The sequence below is a fragment of the Gymnodraco acuticeps genome, unplaced genomic scaffold (genome assembly GCF_902827175.1).
Source record: "Gymnodraco acuticeps unplaced genomic scaffold, fGymAcu1.1, whole genome shotgun sequence".
Lineage (NCBI taxonomy): Eukaryota > Metazoa > Chordata > Actinopteri > Perciformes > Bathydraconidae > Gymnodraco > Gymnodraco acuticeps.
Window position 1 is genome coordinate 399,318 of NW_022990385.1, and position 21,283 is coordinate 420,600.

The following is a 21,283-nucleotide window of genomic DNA, read 5'->3' on the forward strand; positions in this document are numbered from 1 at the left end:
GCTGTTGGAGGACATTGTGTCAGAGTGAAGCAGTCAGCTGTTGGAGGACATTGTGTCAGGGTGAAGCAGTCAGCTGTTGGAGGACATTGTGTCAGGGTGAAGCAGTCAGCTGTTGGAGGACATTGTGTCAGAGTGAAGCAGTCAGCTGTTGGAGGACATTATGTCAGAGTGAAGCAGTCAGCTGTTGGAGGACATTGTGTCAGAGTGAAGCAGTCAGCTGTTGGAGGACATTGTGTCAGAGTGAAGCAGTCAGCTGTTGGAGGACATTGTGTCAGAGTGAAGCAGTCAGCTGTTGGAGGACATTGAGTCAGAGTGAAGCCGTCAGCTGTTGGAGGACATTGTGTCAGAGTGAAGCAGTCAGCTGTTGGAGGACATTGTGTCAGAGTGAAGCAGTCAGCTGTTGGAGGACATTGTGTCAGAGTGAAGCAGTCAGCTGTTGGAGGACATTGTGTCAGAGTGAAGCAGTCAGCTGTTGGAGGACATTGTGTCAGAATGAAGCAGTCAGCTGTTGGAGGACATTGAGTCAGAGTGAAGCAGTCAGCTGTTGGAGGACATTGTGTCAGAGTGAAGCAGTCAGCTGTTGGAGGACATTGAGTCAGAGTGAAGCAGTCAGCTGTTGGAGGACATTGTGTCAGAGTGAAGCAGTCAGCTGTTGGAGGACATTGTGTCACAGTGAAGCCGTCAGCTGTTGGAGGACATTGTGTCAGAGTGAAGCAGTCAGCTGTTGGAGGACATTGAGTCAGAGTGAAGCAGTCAGCTGTTGGAGGACATTGAGTCAGAGTGAAGCAGTCAGCTGTTGGAGGACATTGTGTCAGAGTGAAGCAGTCAGCTGTTTGAGGACATTGAGTCAGAGTGAAGCAGTCAGCTGTTGGAGGACATTGAGTCAGAGTGAAGCAGTCAGCTGTTGGAGGACATTGAGTCAGAGTGAAGCAGTCAGCTGTTGGAGGACATTGTGTCAGAGTGAAGCAGTCAGCTGTTGGAGGACATTGTGTCAGAGTGAAGCAGTCAGCTGTTGGAGGACATTGTGTCAGAGTGAAGCAGTCAGCTGTTGGAGGACATTGTGTCAGAGTGAAGCAGTCAGCTGTTGGAGGACATTGAGGCTAACAGCAGCTGTTTAAAGCTCACTTTAACTCACAGCCTCTAACAGTTCATTTTATAAAACGGTCACAACATATACATTTCCATAAACACACCAACAAAAAATGTAATTATTTATTGATAACAAATTATTATTATTTTGCATTTCTTAAAGTTGCCTAGCAACACACATATGCTGTGAAGCTTTATTAAAGAGCAGGCTGTAGGTGAGAATCTAGTTTCCAGCTATCCTATTGAACCCTGAAATGTTGAGAACCCCAACGTTTTATGTTAGAAATGTAGAGTAGGTTCCCCAGCACATAGAAACTTCCGGATGCTAACCTGCATAAATTGGGCAATTTACACAATTAGTTTCGTTATTAGCATTAGTTAGCATTAACTATGTGGACAATAGTTACAAAATGCCTTGGCTGATTGTGACAGTTTTGGGGTTGTTTTGGGGGTTATTGAGGATGCTGAATCCATTTCTGACATTTTCAGTATCAACATTAGCAGTATTACCATGCAGAAAGTGGCCATATTTGTTCTCTCTGTAGGCTCTTTTGATGAATTCCAGGTCCATCTTGACGTTCAAGGGGAGGCAGACACACTTATTTAAATAATATTTTGATGGAATATTTTTAGTGCTTTAAAAACATATTGAAGCCTCGATTGCAGAAGATCTGCTGAGCTTCACTAAATCTTTATTGCTCAATATCAAGACGTTTTCTCTATATGTTACACAATAGTAGCACGTATTGTTAAAAAAATATGTTTTAATGTTAATATAGTTTATCCTTCATACACAGAACAATAAGAACATATCAGCCCTATATTTTCCAATTCTAAACAACAAATATAAATGAACATTTCGACTTTATACAATCTATATCAAAAATTATTATAACAACACCACGAGTTATAATAGTTAAGAACTGTGTGTTGTGAGAAAAATAGTGTTATGAGCAGTAAATAAAATGTGTCATCTTAAATGTTTAATTCTACTTCCCAACACTATGATATAATAATATGTGATAAGAAGTAAGTATCCAACAATGATGTTGAAAAGACCAGAACCAGCAATGTTAATTTTTTTATTTACATATATATACATGTTTTGATAGAATTATTTCATTGTTGGTCTGCCATATTTTAAACAACATTATACTGTAATGCCAGCCTGATCGTTTACTCTTTAAACAATTCTTCACAAAGAGTCTGGTATTATTCGTTTGACATTAGAAATATTTTACATAAACTTCTTTATCAACAAGCACATTTTCTTCTGGAAATTAAGAATTCAAATGTCACTTTTTTAATTTGATGCCTCGTCATGGAAATAAACATTTAGCAACTTGATGGAAATACAGCCAGTGTTAGAGACATTAACACATCAAATCAAACAATGTCCTTCTTTCAGAACACAGTGGCCATGATCCCGGCTCACGACAGTCCTCTGGCAGCTCTCAGCTTTAACGCCTCGGCCACCAAGCTAGCCAGCGCCTCAGAGAAGGTAAAACCGCTCTCAGACCCTGTGGGACACGGCACCTTCAGCTCCAAACACCTCAGTCCTGAGGGCTGGTGAAGGACCAAAAACAATGAATCCTTGCTTTGTGACGACTTCCTGACATTTCCTTTTACCCCATCATCATGAGCTTTACACTGTCTTTTTGCCATCCTGACATCAGCCAAACTAATCTGTTAGTATTGGCAAAATCATTAGCCCATGGTTTATTTCTGCTGATGACATTGTTTCAGATACAGAGGCGTTTTATGGTTGAAAATGTTTATGGGCTATCAAATACTTTAGATACAGTAGATGTTACAGTTTAGATACTGTAGATGCGAAAAGAGAAAAAACATGAAAACAATTAGCTATTTGACATTTGACTCAGTAACATGTTCACATTTCTTTTGTCTTCATCTAACTGTTGCAATGCCCAGTCTTCAGATTGGGTAGCCTCATGTTACCACATCGTCCCGCTGCTCCATGTTATTTCATCCTCTAATACAGTTTGAGATCCTCAAAGCCTTGGAATAACAGTTCCGTCCTCTGAGGCTAATACACAAGAGGAACAAACAGTGTCTTCGCTTATAGCAAATAGCCATATCTTCCTGAAAACACTACCAGCGGTTTGGCTTATACATATGTGCTTTGCGCCAAAGTGTTTAATCCAAGTGTTTCGAGAAAAAGCTGACTTTCAAACATGTGCTAACATATATAATTCAAATTTAATTGTAGATGGAATCTTCTCTAAATAAAATGTGAACCCCTGCCAAGAACAAGCACACATTCACAACAGTCAGCATCACATTCTAACATGCGGGTTTCCATCACTCTGGGCACTTGACACTGGGTGGCTGTGATGGAAACTTTTGAAGCAATGGAGTTAGCGGCCGGATAATCAACAAGACAGGTGGTGTGTCACGAGGTGACACAGCGGTTGCCAAACCAATTCTGAAGAACTCTTCTGCAGCTCGAGGTTTGAACTAGTTCAGAGTGTAATAATCAACATTCTTTATCGGTGAGACTAAACAATTATGGACCCTGAATCTAACCAGAGCTCTCGCCCATAGGAAAGAATGTGCGCCAGGGAACCTACGTCCCTGAACAGTAAACTACCTCAAGCTGCTCCTCCTTAAGAGAGATAGCAGCTATACCCAAGGCCGTAGACCTATGCCACGGGAAAGGAGACAGTGAAGAGAGAAAACGATGAACTGGGTCGAAGGTTGAATACCTAAGCTAATTATTCCCTAACAGGGGCTATCCAATAACAAAACACCTTCACCTGTATTAGGTTATGCATTAATCCAGAATTGTATTGGACTCTAAGGCTTTGCCTCACATCCCCCAATGACCCAATACATCACGTTACATAAGATTGTAAGAGGAGGGACACCTGTGCTAGAACATGATGTAAACCAAAGTAAAGATGATGCATCACCGGCTGTCTGTCTCCACAGGGAACCGTCATCAGAGTGTTCTCCATTCCTGAGGGCCTGCGTCTGTTTGAGTTCCGCCGGGGTATGAAGAGGTCAGTGCTTTAAACCTACAATCATACAAGATCTGCACTCTATGAAAGAATCACACTGTCCAATGCCAACAGCCACACATATTAACCAAACTAAATAAACTAGAGGTTTCCGTCACTACAGCCTACTCCAAGAGATTTATCAACTTCAAATTATTGATTGATCCTCAAGTTTTTGTGCTGTGGAATTGTGAGTGTGTGTTTTGTCTGTCTGTCTGCAGGTACGTCAATATAAGCTCCTTATCCTTCAGTCCTGACGGTCAGTTCCTCTCTGCATCCAGCAACACAGAGACGGTGCATATTTTCAAAATGGATCAACTGGGACCAAGGTGCACACACACACACACACACACACACACACACACACACACACACACCCACACACACACACACACACACACACACACACACACACACACACACACACACACACACACACACACCTTGAGAAAGAAAACCTTTTTTTCACAGGCCTCATTGAAGAGCCAAATTGATATTAAAACACCTGTTTACATAGTCTCACACAACGTGTGCATAGTTGAAGTCTCATTTATCAGGTTGTGTGCTCACTACTTTACGAGGGTTTCTATTACTTTGTAAAACCCTTCTGCATGTGAAATGTGTTTGGAAGGACATGAGCTGGATAGATGAGATCTGGATAACACTGAATATGCTGTGTGAGAGCTTTTAAAGACCATTCTCCATTTCTGGATTCTCAATGGAGGCATGCAAGAAAAAATAGGTTTTCTTCAAGAATACAGAGTAAATAATATACAATTTCCATTTTTGGGGTGCAGTATTCCTTTAATCCTTTGTTTTGTAGTTCTGGCCACTAGTTCTATCATTTTCCATAACATTGTACCGACCAAAGTATAAATGCCGTTTATGATAAAGCCTTTTTGCAGTGGAGGGGACGAGGCGGCCACCTGGACAGCCTACGTGGGGAAGATGTTCTCAGCAGCCAGCAGCTACCTCCCGGCTCAGGTGTCGGGCATAATGAGCCAGGACCGGGCCTTTGCCATCGTCCACCTGCTGACATCCGTCCAGAGGAACGTCTGCACCATGGCTATGTGAGCTGCTCTCTATGACCAGTTTACATTGCACTCAATCAGTCCTCACCTACCTGAGAGTTAAGATGTGTGTTTACACTGTGATGAACATTTATATTTGTCTTCACCACGCCTCATTAGGTCCTCACTGATCTAGCTATGACACAGATATTATATTTACTGAAAACAACTTTTGGGTGCAGTTCCTTGTCCGATCACTTTTGTGTTGGACGAAAGAGTGATGCCATGATTTTTTACACAACAACTGAAAGAAATACTTGATCTGATGTTTCAGGATCCAGAAGCTTCCACGGCTACTGGTGTCCACCGCTGATGGTCAGCTCTTTATTTACAACGTGGATCCGCTGGACGGAGGCGAGTGTATGTTAGCCCACAAACACAGGTGAGGCTATAACTCCAACCACAGGGGCGGAGAAACACACTGCAGAGATTGCATTACAAATCTTGTATAAAACATGGCCTAATTCCATCCAAATAATCTGACTGAAAAATCTCACTTTGTTTAAAATAAATCTTTAGATTTGTATATATATCTTGAAATGTGTACAGGATTTCTGCATTCAGAGATCAAACTAAAGATTTATTTTAAACAAAGTGAGATTTTTCAGTCAGATTATTTGGATGGAATTAGGCCTGGTGTAAAGCCATGTTTTATACAAGATTTGTAATGCAATCTCTTTCAGAATGTTACATGTATAACATGTATATACAACAGACGTAAACCTTACCAGTAATGAGCGGGCTCAGTGTTTTGAAGATGTTTTCTCATTAGATTCTACATATAGAAATTGGAAAATTGGAAAGATCCTGATGATTTGATGAAGGTAAACACAGTGAACTGCTGTGAGTAAACAGGGCCATATTCCAACATTATGAAGTCATACTAATGGAGAATTTATAGAAAATTCCATGTATTAGCAGGTGTCTATCAGGAAGGTCCGCACAAGCTGCTTAAATATCTTGGTTCTCTGTAGCTTGGAACTGGTTTAAGCTGTGGACTACCTTTAATCTTCCGTTGTTGCTTTTCCAGCTCCTTCTGCAAGGATATGGTGCCTGCGTTGCCTAACGCTTCATGTGTGACTTGCACCCCCCCTCACTGACTCTTACGGGACTACCCTTCCCTTGGGTGTTTTGTCCCTTTTCTCAAACTTGACAGGGAAATCTTTATTTAATTTATGATGCAGTTTACTTAAACATTTTTAACTTCGAAAAAAAAATGTATAATTTGTTTCACTAATATTATTTATAATAAATATTAGATAACAACAACAGAACTAGGCCTACAGTAAATTGCATGCAGAGCCCATATACTGTGGCGGACCCCTCTCTCCCTGTCCCGCTTTTATCCAAAGCGACTTATAATAAGTACATTCGACCAGGAAGACACAACCTTGAAGAAAACAGAATCATATAAGTACATCAGGTTTCATAGAGCCAAACATTTCAAGTGCTACTCAACTGGCTTTAGGTAAGCCAGTCCTTTATTAGTATAAAAGTGCTTCGTTAATAGTTCTAACGCTCGAAGTGGAGTCGAAAGAGATGAGTTTTCAGTTTGCGCCGGAAGATGTGCAAGCTATCTGCCGTCCTGATGTCAATGGGGAGCTCATTCCACCATCTTGGAGCCAGGACAGCAAACCCACGTGTTTTCGCCGATGGGAACTTGGGTCCCCCTCGCAGCGAGGGCGCAACGAGTCGTTTGGCTGATGCGTGCGCATCTCTCCCAGACGAGCTGAACAGTTTTTTTGCACGATTTGAGAGCAGCCAGGCTGGGGGTGCAGAGAAGGACCAGGAGCCCTGCCCTTTTGTTTTAAACAGGGCAGATGTGTGCAAATCCTTTAAAAGGGTTAACCCACACAAGCTCAGAGACCTCGGGCTCAACAGCGCCCTCTGTGACTGGATCCTGAACTTCCTGACAGGCAGACCCCAGGCAGTGCGGGTGGGAAACATCACATCCTCCACCCTGATCCTCAACACCGGAGCCCCTCAAGGCTGCGTGCTCAGCCCTCTCCTCTACTCCCTGTTCACACACGACTGCGTGGCCACACACAGCTCCAACACCATCGTGAAGTTTGATGACGACACGACCGTCATCGGCAAGATCACCGATGGCGTCCTGAGAGGAGGTCGAAACCCTGACATCTTGGTGCCAGGATAACAACCTCCATCTCAACGTCAGCAAAACCAAGGAGCTGATTGTGGATTACAGGAAGCAGCAGAGAGAGGGACACGCCCCCATCACCATCAATGGTTCCTCTGTGTCCACATCACTGAGGACCTGTCATGGACTCCTCACACCACCACCATCACCAAAAAAGCTTGACAGCGGCTCTTCTTCCTCCGCAGGCTGAGGAGGTTCAACATGGACTCCAGGATACTCTGCAACTTCTACAGGTGCACCATAGAGAGGATCCTGACCTTCTACAGGTGCACCATAGAGAGGATCCTGACCTTCTACAGGTGCACCATAGAGGGGATCCTGACCTTCTACAGGTGCACCATAGAGAGGATCCTGACCTTCTACAGGTGCACCATAGAGAGTATCCTGACCTTCTACAGGTGCACCATAGAGAGGATCCTGACCTTCTACAGCTGCACCATAGAGAGGATCCTGACCTTCTACAGCTGCACCATAGAGAGGATCCTGACCTTCTACAGGTGCACCACAGAGGATTGTTACGGCTGCTGCCTTCCTGGTTCTCTTAACTGTGTTAATGTGTGTTGCATGTACATGAGCTGTGCGATTACCCTGTGGTGATTGGCTGCCATCTCCTGGTCCGCCCCATGAAGATTGTGATTGGAGCACGCCGGGCCCGACGCACTCCAATCGCAGCGCACAGTCGGGGCACACCTGCTGGAGACGACTACAAAGCTGGGGACAATCATCACTCTGGAGGGGTCTGTTGAGTGAACAGATGCCTCTCGCTACTTGCTTTTTGTTCTGTGGTTAACTTGTGTGGTCTGTGTCTGGTAGTGTGATATTGTGTGTTAGTAGTGCCTAGAGTAGCTTAGTTAGAGGTTAGAGTAGTTTACATAGTGTTTAGAGTAGCTTAGGTTTTTGTGACTGTTGCCTTTAGTTTAGCTGTGTGTTTTGTATATATTCCCTGTGTTAGTCTGTACCACTTTTATAGTGAGGGTTTTAGTTTCTATTTAGTTCCGTTATTATCTATTTTTTTGTATGTAAACAGGCTCCCTTTTTAGAGTCCTCCATTTGTTTGTTCATTTAAACGTGCGCCCTTGTGGCCACTTTGTTTGTTTCAGGCTGCCTGCCTGCCATTTTGTTTCACCTTGTTACAATAAAACCATTTATAATTATTACCAATTCCAACTGGTGTGTGTTGCACTTCCTCATCCCTAGTGGGGACGTAACAAGGATCCTGACTGGCTGGATCACGGCCTGGTACGGCAGCTGCACCGCCCTCAACCGTAAGGCTTTACAGAGGGTGGTGAAAGCTGCACAGAAAATCACCAGGACGGAGCTGCCATCCATGGAGGACCTTTACTCCCAGCGGCTCAGGAAGAAAGCCCTCAGGATTATAAAAGACCCCCATCACCCAGCCACAAACTGTTCTGTCTGCTGCTGCCTGGCAGGCGCTACCGCAGCATCCTTCCGGACTAAAACCACCAGATTCAGGGACAGTTTCATTCCACAGGCCATAAGACTGTTAAACACCTGAACTTTGAAACAACATCCATAACATTCATCTGGCTGCTACTTAGAAATTATTTATCTATTTACCTAATATATCATATTTCAATGACTTGCATAGACTCTTATTGCACTATTTCACTATTTGACTTTAGTAAACTATTTTTCTTCTTGTATTTACTATTTACTTGCACTATATTTTTCTGTTTATCTGTGTTTTGTGTTGCACTGTTGGAGAAGCCTGTGACCTAAGATGTTCATCGACATAACTACATTGTAGCTATGTTCGTTTGACGAATAAAGAACCTTGACCTTGAGACAGTGTAGTCAGTGGTGCATGTGTGTGCATGGATGAGTGTGAGGCATGTTGTCAGACCTACGCTGGACAGAGTAAACTAACAAAGTTGAGTAAGAGAGATGCTGGCTGTAAGGACATTACAGATGTACTACACACAACCAATGAAGAAACACTAATGAATGTGTAATGGTTAAGTTTGCAAATTCAGTTCAACCTCAGAATAATGTTCTATTCCTACACCTCAAATAACTGTTTAATTGTTATGCAATACTCTGCTTTAGCCAGCATGTACTTTGTGTCCTGCATTGTGATTTTTTCCTTTGATATTAAAACTGTAATATTATCCAGGCATGGTAGAAAAGGGGAACTTCTTCTGCCTGTGGGTTCTGAAAAAGCTTTTCACAGTACAGATCCTGTTGAAGCCAATGGAACTAAAACACTTCTGAATCGTACATTTAGGGTCGGAGACTGCAAACTCCAAAAAGTCTTAACAACATGTTGTGTTCTTGTTTTCATTCTTTACCTTCCCTCTCAGGCTTTTTGGTATAGATGATAACGTGGACGAAGGAGAAGAGTCAGAGGGGTCAGAGGTCACAGGGCCAGCACAGGTGTGTCCATCCTACGCTGCAACCGCTGCCTTACCAGTCTCTGGTCCCACCACTGCTACCCTCACTGGTGAGTGGTAACTGACAAGAGCGGTTTGACTTCCCTCTCAGTTCAGCTCATTCAGGTCGTATGTTTCATTAAAAGACCCCTAATTTCCAATCCGAACAGAAGAGATTAACCAGGGTACCAGGTTCTTTATAATTGATGTTGTCCCTGATGAATAGGATTAGTTTTAGCCTTATACAGATTGATATTAGTCATTTTTAGCTTTGAAATAATGCTAAAATGAAATATCTGATTGTGGTTGGTTAATTTCACACCACTAAAGAAAATGACATTACATGTCACTTCTTAGATGCTTTTATGCAAAGTGACTAACATACATTCAGTATTGTGGGCAATCCCCACAGGAGTAATTAGGGGTGAAGTGTCTTGAAGTTGCTGATACCAAAGATCAGCACACTACTCCACTGAGCCACAGCCTCCCCCTTCAACCACACTGCTTGGAACTACTGTACATGGAGATCACCTTAAAGCAGATTCAGATTATTTGTCTGGTCTAACTAACATCTCGAAAAAGAAATAACCTCCGTAGGATAATAACTTATTAAATGTCCAGAGGTAATCAGGTCTGCATGTAAGTAAAGATGATTCTCTGCCTCCTTTACCGGTTTCTACCCAGGCTACTCTGAAGATGGCGGGGCAAAGAAAGGCGAAGTCATTCCAGAACACGAGTTTGCTGCTGGCCCTGTGTGTCTGGACGACGAGAACGAGTTTCCTCCTGTGAGCATCCATAAGGGCTAACTCTCTCCTACAACAGGCTCCTCTAGAGTCACCACACGGCAGCGTTGAGAAATAATGTCCTCCATTGCTATTCAAATGAGAGCAAAATCAGAACCTTGGACTCAACTGAGGACAACGTTGTCTTAACATAATTAACATTAGCAATAAAGTGTCTGTGTCTTTATTAGCATACACCAGGCAAAAACGTTTATTAAACAGTTTAATTCAACAATCCTCCCTCAAAGAAGCTTTTATGATCTAGTTTTAGAGAAGTGTTGATTCGATGACCCTCATGAGTGCAGTTTGTTGAAACTCGTCTTCCGAACACTTAGAAGTAATGAAAGAAAATAGGTAACCCCCTTTCATCAGAGAAATAACTAATATTCACTTTTCCATTTTCTTTTTTCATCATAGTGAAGTACCTAAGCCGATTTCATAAATGCTCCTTTCTATAGTTTTCTGATTGCAATTCAACATTGTAGGAATAAGCAATGTAAGAATATATCACTTGATTATTATTGCTTATGTGCAAAACAATATGTTATAAAACCAATATAACCTTGTATCATATTGTAATTGAAGTGGTATCCGAGGTTATCTTGTCTTCTGAAAGGGCGGGGGAGAATAAAGATCTCATCCTGCAGCTAATCTCAATTCCATTTTTGCTGGGATGTGTCAACGTTATCAGCTCAACAACTTATATTTACTATATTTTTGCATGGGTCACTCTATATGTGAACACCACTGGCAAACCCTACAAACAGGCAATGGAATTTTAAAATATAATAATGTAACAGTGAATCATATTTTAAAGATACACTATCAGTGTTGGGGGTGATAAGTAAGGTTCTGGCAGAAAGCTACATTTGTGAATCCATCGTTAATGCACTCTGAGAAAGATCAGAAAACACTCTTCTGCCATTATTATCTTTCTTTTACATCTCCAGAATGAAAATCATGCAGTAGATATTTCCATAAGTCACGCCTGGATAAAGCCAAAACAAATATTTATATGTAATGGCCATGAAATGTACAGTAGCACTGATGTGGCCTTTCAGGGTTTACGTTGTGAGGCCTCCTGCCTGATAATGCAGACGTTCTACTAACAAGCCTTATTGAACATCCTATACAGGTAGTATGGCTCTGCATGATGTCACCACAGTAAGTTACTTTATGAGCAGTGTGTACTGTGGACACAACCACATTATATTACAAATATAAGTTACATTAAAGTAGAATGTAGAATAGTAGCTGTTTTCTACTCCGTCCTCTCTATGGCTCATGCAAACTTTAACTGTTGCCATCCCCTTGAATCCATCAATACAAACAATGGAAAAGTGGCATATCCCTGTAAAAGCTTTCCAAACCTTAATTGTGGAAAAATTAGTACATCTGAGGTAAACACAAAAGTTAGCCCCTTCATTTGCTATCTGCTAATAACATTTGGATTTGCTTTCAAGGTAACTAGTCTACTAACCAAACTACAATACTAGCTACCTATTCATCATCTGCAGTAATAACGAAACATGCATGACTCATTATTTCCAGGTATGATTTTATATCTGCAGACTGTGCAGAGGTGCAATGTTTTGTATGTGTTGTGCCAGAATTCCCCACAGAAAGCGAGACTGAGGGAGCTGATCTGGACAAATCCTGTAGAAAAACTAACGGGTGTGTTCCTGTGTTTTTGGTAGATTAATTGGTGCCGAGACGGGACTGGAGGTGGCCCGGCCAGGCGCTCCTGAGTGGGTAGAAGGACAGGCACTGGTGGGATGAACAGCAAAAACAAGTATTTCAGGACGCCAAGTTTATCAACCAATTATCCACTTGAGAGCAAGTACTATGGATTAACATACAAGGTGACGTGGGAAACCAAACACTGACCAAGAATGACATTTTAATTAGTAATCCAGAGAGAGCCAGGTTCTGGTCCTCATGTTACATAATGCTAAAGATACACTTCTGATTTAGTCACAGCACCTGTAGACCTCTGAACTTCCTCCGTACTGTTGAGTTTCATCTGTAACCTTGGAACTATAATCAGGGAGTTTGTGTTCGGGGAGTGTTTCCTGGATGTATGAGGTGCATGCTGGTGCAGAAATATAACCACAACTTTCATAGCTTTTTTACTTGACGAATATCTTTAGTAAGTTGCATTACTGTAGCACATTTGTTTTCTCATTAACACTATTTTAGTTCACTTCCATGATAAAGAATTGTTTTAATTTGTATTCTGTCTTTGACTGCATTGACATGTAGTAGATGTTTCAGTGTGCGCCCCTGGTCATTTCAGAAGGTGTGTATGTGCTGTATATTTGTTTGTGCCTATTATCATTTGGAGAAGAGCAAATTATTTTAAAGAATTGCACAAGACCAAAACAAGTGAAAGAAAAAATAAACAGTGAAGAAAAAAATGAACCTATGCAAAGAAACTCATTTGTCTTGTTTTTTGTTCTGTTTTATACATGTAATTGTTCACGTGTAAATGTAGCAAACTGCTCCAGAGTGTGTTGAAGGTCACAATGTGATGAAGCCAATAGTCATGTTAGTCTGTATAGTGAAAAACATCAATGTATCTCTGGACACCAAAAAAACTCACACAAAGTCTATGGCCAGCCCTTCATGTTTGAGTCAATGGCTCGAGGTCACAGCGATATAACATCTCTCCTGTGTGAGGCTGAACTCCAGGACCCTCAGAGTATACCCATCCCTTACTGAATACATGGTGGTGTAGTAGTAATGTTTGGACTTTTTTATTGAAGACACATGGCACGTAGAAAATACATTTTGTACATCAATGGGAAACACAGTTACAGAATAAAAACAACTTAACTACAATTGAACATCAATTGAAAAGCCATTCCTTGTGTAGTGAGTAGTGCTCCTGAAGGCAACTCAAGGCTTGACTCCTCCCCAAACATTCCCCTCATTAGAGCAGCGTATAAAATGCACCTGGTTCCCTTTGTTCTTTCCCTTGGCTCTGCTGTCGTGGTCGGTGGTACAGGTAGGTTGCCTAACCAAAAGATAGGATACTTTTCTCAGCTCTGCCGGTATCTATGCTTACTTGCTGCTTCCTTGCAGATTCCTGAAGCTCAAGGTTCCAAATCCTCTTCCTGTGGTTCACCTGCTGCTGTTTTGTTCTCTTGACTTAGTTATTTTTGTTTATGCCGTCTTGCTTTTTGCTTAGTTTTGTTTATTTACTGTGTTTTGGTTGATTTAGAATTTCGATTAGTTTTGCATTTGTCTTACACTTATACTTTACCTGTTCATCATTTAACCAACTGGGATCCTTTTTGTTTAACCGTGTTTCAGTTGTTTGTTTTATTTTAGTACAGCTGAGTGCCGGTCATTGGGGGGGCTAGTCATCCTCACTGTTTGTTGTGGTGAAGAGCACCGGGGAGTGACCTGGGGAGTGATACTGTAACCAGTATTTGGTTGTACCCTACTGTCACGTGAAGTAGCCATGAACTGGCCTCAGCCCACCTTAGTTTTGATTTGCTCTTATATAGACTTTTAGTGTTGCATTTTAGGTAAATATTTTTAACATGTAATAAAGATCATTTAAAACTGAATAGTTCTTGTTTTTATAACACGATGTTATCTTAACTTTCCGAGTTCTTTTGATTACATTTAAATGTAATCACTTCTGCTGCTGTGAGCTCTTCTGAAGTTAGCTCTCCCTGAATCTTTTGATTAGAACGGGCATTAGCTATGAACCTTTTCACCCATGCAGTTATCCTCAATACAGTTTTGAATCTGCTGTACTTCTCTAGGTCTAGTAGTGGCTCAGCTTCTTCAGTGCTAGTAAACTGTACTTCAGCCTGAAACTTAGACCTAAGCTCAGCGTTCACCTCGTCTGCATCACAGCTCTCATCAATGACTTCTGCTCCATCTGTGGATAACAGTGAAGTGGGTCCACTCCACCACAGCTTGCTTTGGATGAGGTTCTGGACGCTCTGGCCTCTGGTGGGTAAATCAGCAGGATTGATTTACCGCTGCAGTGAGCCCACGACTCTGGATTTATGAGTCCTCTGTTTGACACAAACGGCTTCCGCCTTTGTGCTGAGCTGTGAATCCAATGGAAAACGATCATCGAATCTGTCCACATGTAAAGCTGAATCTTTTCCATGTTGAGTGGCTTGAGAAGATTATTCCCTAACCTTCCCCCGATTAGTGCACCCATAAGCTCCAAGCGGGGTACTGACATTTTCTTCAATGGAGCTACCTTTGACTTTGAGGCCACAAAACTTGTTACAACCTCTCCATCTTTGTTTTGTCCTTACAGATAGGCAACAGCACTGTATGCCTTTTCGCTGGCATCGCAGAAGACATGCAGTTTGATTGTCTATGAGTTTAGTTGGATCTCAATTTGGTACCACCTCGGAATGGCCACCAGGTGGAGCTTTGGCAGCTCTACACACCACTGATCCCATTGTTCAGCCAGGTCTGAAGGCAGCTGCTCATCCCAACCGATTGCCCTCTCCCACAGTTCTTGAAACAGGCACTTGACTCTTATAGTGAAGGGAGTCAGGAAACCGATAGGGTCAAATACTCGAGCTGATGTCTGCAGTACACTTCTCTTTGTATTTTCTTTGCCTTTTTAAGATGTCCAGCAGTCCCTTTACGTCAAATACAAAATGATCCATCTCTGCTTTCCATACTAACCCGAACACCTTCAGTACATTTCCACAAGTGGCTGTTTCTGTTGTGTGCTCCACTCCACTTTCTGTCCACTTGGCTCTCAGATCTGGTGAATGTGTCACCCATGTGCACAGGTTCATGCCGGCGTGAACCTGTGCAGAATCTCCTTTGCTGTTGTGGTAACTGAAAAGGCTTCATCCACATCACATGAGCTGGAAATGAAATCATCAACATAGAGAGACTCTCTCAGTGCTTCCACTGCTACATGCTGCTCTGTTTCATACTGCTTGATATGGTTTCTTATTGTTGCAGCTAACAGGAAAGGGCTAGGTGACATTCCAAACGTCACTCTATTCATTCTCATGATACGCAGCTCATCTTTACCGTCTTTGGTTGGAGGCCCATGTAGCCACAGGAACCTAACAGCATCTTTATCCTTTTCTGCTAGAGCTACCTGCATTAAAGCCTTGGTCATATCTGCAGTAAAGGCTATCTGGTGGAGTCTGAACTTAATGAGCACATCTAACAGATTTGGGTTAAGGTTTGGACCTGTCAGCAAACAGTCATTTAGTGAGGGGCAACCATAGGCGGATTTTGCGGGGGGGCAGTGGGGGCATTTCCCCCCCTAGTGGCTGAAATATGTTACAGCATTACTACGTCTAAAGATGTTCCAATACAAATATTTCGTATGTCAATATTTTAATAGATGTAATATAATGATTGTTACAATACAAATCTGAATAATATCATGTTTTGTTTGAAATCATTTCATTTTTGAGCAGTCGCATGTTGTGACGTGTGTGTGTGTGTGACGTGTGTGTGTGTGACGTATGAGGTTAAGGACACAAGTTCCCTCGCTTTTTTTTGCATACAAGTGATTCAGCTATTGTATTACAATAATTAGCAGTAATGGCTTTGCGGCGATTTTTAAAACGTTTAAGGCGTCTACTTCTGCACTAAGTAGGACACTGGTTCATAATATTGTAGCGTGTTCAAGTAACCAAGGGATATAGTAGTTATCAAATACGTATAAGATGTGCACAGTTATGATACGTTTTACAGTTATGTAATGCACTGTTGTTGGGGGGAGAGACCGCCCCTTCCATATGAGTGTGTGTGTACGGCGGGCATGAGGCGGGCATGACGGGACGAGTTGCGTTCGTATGTGGAAAAGTCATACTCAGTGCGGTGAGCGCTGGCTTTATTGTATCCGTAGCACCCCACGCAATAGTTGGGGACTGTGTACTGACGTCAGTAAAAAAGGTTTGCCCCCCCAGCGCAAATGTCAAACTACGCCTATGGGGGCAACCCTCTTCATGTGATGATGCATCAAACACAATTCTTAGTTTAGTTGTTGCTTTATCTTCTCGGATAACAGCATGATGTGGCATGTCATATTTCACAGCCTCCGGTTGCTCTTCTGCTGATGTGTTACTGGTACATCCTCACAGATGCCCTGCTGCAGGTAATCCTGTATGACATCATTGTACCTTGTGTACAGGGTCACATCTGTTTTAAGTCTCCTCTTAAGACCTTCAAACCTCCCCTTTGCTACTCTGAAGTTGTTTGGGAGATCTTGTCTCTCTGGTCGCCATGGCAACTCGACTTGATAGCAGCCATCTTTGTATTTTACAGTCTGTTCGAAGAGCCTCTGTTTCCTCTGGGTTTTTTCATGAACGCTGCCCAGTGACTCCACCTCCCAGAAAGCGTGTAGCTGTTTGGAGATCTGAGTGTCCTCTTCTAGACTTATGTGCATACAAGTGGCTTCGGTGACACCTGAGGTTGTTACTGGCCCTTGCAAAGCCCATCCAAAGCTGCTTTCTACAGCTACCAGCGATTCTGTTATCCTCTGGACCTTGCCTGTCACCACTCTCCAGTAATAGTCTGCTCCTATTAACACAGACAGTTCTGGATCATCAGCGCCTTCCAGTGGAAAATCAGCAAGCTGCAGATCCTTTTTCTTTAATTCGTTTTGGATTGGTTCGCCTGGCACTTTTATCACAGCACTGCACACTTGAGGGGTTTCCACTGCTTCGATCTCTATTCCTTTCTGTGAATTCCACACATTTTTTAGGGACACTTTCACAACGTTGCGCTTTGGAGAGGTGGCTCCAAAAGTGTGAAGATGTAGCGTCTCCTGCCTTACCACTGGTAGTCTTAGTGCTTTAATTACATTCTCATGAACGAAGCTTCTCTGGCTGCCTCCATCCGACAGACAGCGTATGACTTTCCTCCCTGCTGGGCCCTCTGTCCACGCCTTGACTGTCTGGAGCAGCACTGTGTTCTGGACATTAGCTCTCAGTTTAACTGTGCTTGACACAGCGGATAACACAGCATCCGTACTTCCACTGTCGGTATCTGGTTTAGCTTAACTTTGATCACAAACTGACTGGTGATGTCTGTGACTACACAAGGCACATGAAACACCCTTGACTTTGCAGAATTTTGCTATGTGTTTTGGGCCAAGGCACACATAGCATCTTCCCAGTTTTCGCAGTTTATCTTTGCGAGCAGCAACACAATTGTCGGGACAATGTTCTGGTTTTTGGTTGGCACTGTCACAATATACACATGTCTGGTAGTTATTACTTGCTGTGTGCAATGCAGTCGCTGATGGCACATTTCAACTTTTAGGTTTGTTTTCAGTAAGGGTGTGTGGCTTACCAGTTCTGATATTTGGCAGAAAGTCCTTTTTAGTGGTACCCGGTCTGGTGAGCTGAAGGGCTCTCTCTGCTCTGGACTTCATTCTGAAGAAACAGGATGAGTTCAGGTATTCTCCATTCACCACTGGAGTCTGAAATGCGTGTATAGTCTAATGCTATGTCTTCAGGTATGAGCTGTAGTAGAACTGGGCATAGCAGGCAGCCATATGTGTCACTGTGTACCCCTAAGGATTCTAGACTCCGAATTTGTATTTCACATTCATCGTACAGTTGTCTGAGAGCTGCAACATCCGATTTTCTCACAGGAGTCAAGTTTAGCAATTTGGACATGTCTGCACTTACTACAATGTATTTTCTTCCAAAGCGGTTCTGAAGCAATTGTATTGCTGCTGCATCATAATTATCATCTGTCATGGCTAGTCCTGCCACAGCTCTTGCTGCTGCTCCAGTCACATAGGATCTCAGGTAAGTGAACTTCTCCCTCTTACACAGTGCATCGTTGTCATGAATAGCCGTTTCATATTGGGACCAGAATTCTTGCCACTGGCTTATTTCTCCACCGTATTTTTCTATTACTAACTTGGGCAGTTTAACAGTCTGTTTATGCAGTAATCTGACTGAAGGTGCACTCACATCGCTCACCCGCACAGTCACAGAGTCCCGCGCCTTCTGAATGTATCTGGTGGCCCGGGATTTCCATGTGATAATGCGGTCCTGGTATTCCTGAGTGTTTTCAATCTCTTCCTCCAGATCGTCCGTCGGTGTTTCATCCTCAATGCCTTTGTCTAAATCTAATAAACTTTCTTCCTTGTTCGACAATAACGTCAGCATTTCACGGAGTCTATCAGAGTCTGGTTCATCTTTGATCACCTCCTCTTCTATACGAGTAATCAGCTTCGTTGTCGAGGCTCGTATTGTTCCCCGCTTCCGTCTCATCCGTTCGTAGCGCTCAGTCATTTCAACAGCTAGCATTAGCCAGTTAGCTTCCAACTACGACACATTTCAAAGTCTTGACATCCCTTGTTTCGGCACCAAAATGTTTTGTAATAGAAGCTTCGAATAAAGAACCAAGCGCATTCTTATCCAAATTGAACTTTTACTTTATATTCATTAAACAGTTTCCAACAAGAACGGTGGAAGACAGAGAAAATGCACTTATAACAACAGGAAGGTGTCAGAGGAGGACACATACTTGCACTTCAAAAATAAAAGCATTTCCTTGCATACTCGCCTCTCCTCCGGTGGTACCCTCGGCTCCCTCCGCCGCCACACTGCCCAGCACACTGGAGATCACGATCCCGTCGGGGGTTGCCAGTCTCTGGCACTGCTATTTTGGGGGTCACGGGCTGAAAAGCCTCATCATACTTAAAGGGATAGTGGAAATGGAACCTCAAATAGTTTCGTTTTAACTTATATACAAGCATAATTACGTACCAAAACAATCACACCTGATTTAAAAAATATATAATAATTGCCTTACGCATGTTAGAAGCACTTTATTGCAGCTTCCCCGAAGTTTTTTAGAAACGAAATGTTCGACTCAGCCAAACCGGAAGTGACGAAAACTTAGGAAGACGATACGATAACAAACCATGGCGTCTATGCAGAATGAACGTGGAAGGGCAAATATACCAGACAAAGAAGAAGGATTGTACGAGGTATCCAGTGATGATAGCGAGTCAGAAACATCCTCTCGGCTTTCCTATGAAAATGTCGTTTTAGGAACTGAATCTGAATCCGGTTCAGTAAGCGACGATGGTGACAATATTGAGCCAGACGATGAACCATTACGTCCTTATTTGTTCGAGCCCGAGGTGATGGTTCACGGCATGGGCAATGGCGAGGATGACCAGGACCAGGCGCCAGATGATGCACCCCTACGCACAAATGATCTTGACTGGTAGGTCCCTAAGCATAGCTCACGCATCTTAAGATCACCTGTAGCCTTTACAAATATTAATCATTGTTAACCAGTTAAGGCCGAAGGTCTCCCCAGTGGACCCCTCCCACAGTTTTTTTTTCTCTCACATGTCTCAGGGCTTCTTAACATTTATGAAACTATTAATGTTTCATACCCTTTTAAAAAGGTAAGAAACTCCGCTAACTGACAATAAGAACAATTGTTAGCTAGATAAAACACAAGAGTAATACCAAGCCTTTGAATTAGCATTGAGCGAAACAATGCTAACTAATGCTAACGCTTTTTTACACACAACACACAGTAGAAATGCCCTTATTACTATCTTAACTGCACAAACAAGATATAGGATTTAAAGCTGAGACTCCACAGGTGTAATGTCATCACTGTAAGACCTCGAATTCCTGAAGCTATCAGCCAGAAAAGAGAAAGTAAACAACATCCGGTTCCAAAAATATTACAATAATTACGTCTTACCTTTTTTGATTTGTGATCAAAAGTTGTGTTCAACGGAATAAAAACGCATCTCAAGGTTAATCCAATGTCGTTGTGTCACGTAGAATTTGTTACTGATAATCAATCATCATATTCTCGAAACAATCGTCAGTAAAATGACGGGAGCACACGACTGCCGAATTACTCGTCAGCTTCGGCTCCGTGAAGTTTGCCCGTGTTATCTGAACAAATTTCACCCACTGACGATGAATGGCTGGGTTTCTTGGAAACGCATGCGTCGATACGCCATTCTCTGCATTTGCTGTCGCACTACAGCCATACAAAACACATCTATTCACCATAATAAAGGTCGGCTATTCACATGCAAATGATATTGAATGTCCGCCATTGTTTGTGCCCGTCTTCCTATGCTCTCGTCATCACCCGACGATTCCCGAAGTATTTCGTTTCATTGAGAGGGCGCAGTAAAATTGAAAATAAAATGAAACTAGGCGCATGAAATAAAAAAAAAATGGTTTATTATGCTTATTTTTAATAAAAATACATAAGTTAAACCCAAAATTCGCGGATTTCCACTATCCCTTTAATCCTAGACAGTAGCACATGGTATATTGTACGACTTTGTAATTTTTGAATGTTGATATGTATTCGCTCATAGTCTACTGTGCCTTTCACGCAGACAATAAAAATGTATTTTGAAATGACAAATAGGTTTATGTTTCAAGTTTATTTGCATTAAAAACGTTTAAACCCTTCTGTTCAAAGTTGATATGTTGTTTCTTAAAAGATTAAATCTTTAAAAACATGCTGTTTGCCATTTTTAAAGTTTGATGGAAGAAATTAAATATAGATCACTGACGTGGAGCTTTAGGCCTGCAATGCTTTAAAAAAAAAATAAATTCTCATTAGTATGAATAATCTTAAACAAGAACAGGATCTTGAGCCATGATGTTTTTAAAGTACAGAAACATTCAGAATGCATGACTATTCCTTCAAAGGTTTTGTAATAGACGCCTAGTACTCTTAATTCATAAAGTAATAATAAATGTGAATGATTGAGCTCATTAGTGGCCTGACTGGCCCTCCTAATTTG

At 42.2% G+C, this 21,283-nt stretch overlaps 1 protein-coding gene across 5 annotated transcripts in view; it reads left to right on the plus strand.

Annotated features, from left to right (window-relative positions):
- Positions 1–12,944, plus strand: part of wipi1 (WD repeat domain, phosphoinositide interacting 1) — a 65,801-nt gene extending 52,857 nt beyond the window's left edge. For all 5 annotated transcript variants that reach the window (XM_034224412.1, XM_034224413.1, XM_034224415.1 and 2 more), the window contains 8 exons: positions 2,498–2,590; positions 4,042–4,112; positions 4,331–4,438; positions 5,015–5,179; positions 5,454–5,561; positions 9,659–9,798; positions 10,412–10,512; positions 12,207–12,944. In XM_034224412.1, the coding sequence (XP_034080303.1) occupies positions 2,498–2,590; positions 4,042–4,112; positions 4,331–4,438; positions 5,015–5,179; positions 5,454–5,561; positions 9,659–9,798; positions 10,412–10,512; positions 12,207–12,257 (837 nt within the window). In that variant the 3' untranslated portion in view covers positions 12,258–12,944. The remainder of the gene's footprint in view (positions 1–2,497; positions 2,591–4,041; positions 4,113–4,330; positions 4,439–5,014; positions 5,180–5,453; positions 5,562–9,658; positions 9,799–10,411; positions 10,513–12,206) is intronic.
- The last annotated feature ends 8,339 nt before the right edge of the window (positions 12,945–21,283 follow it).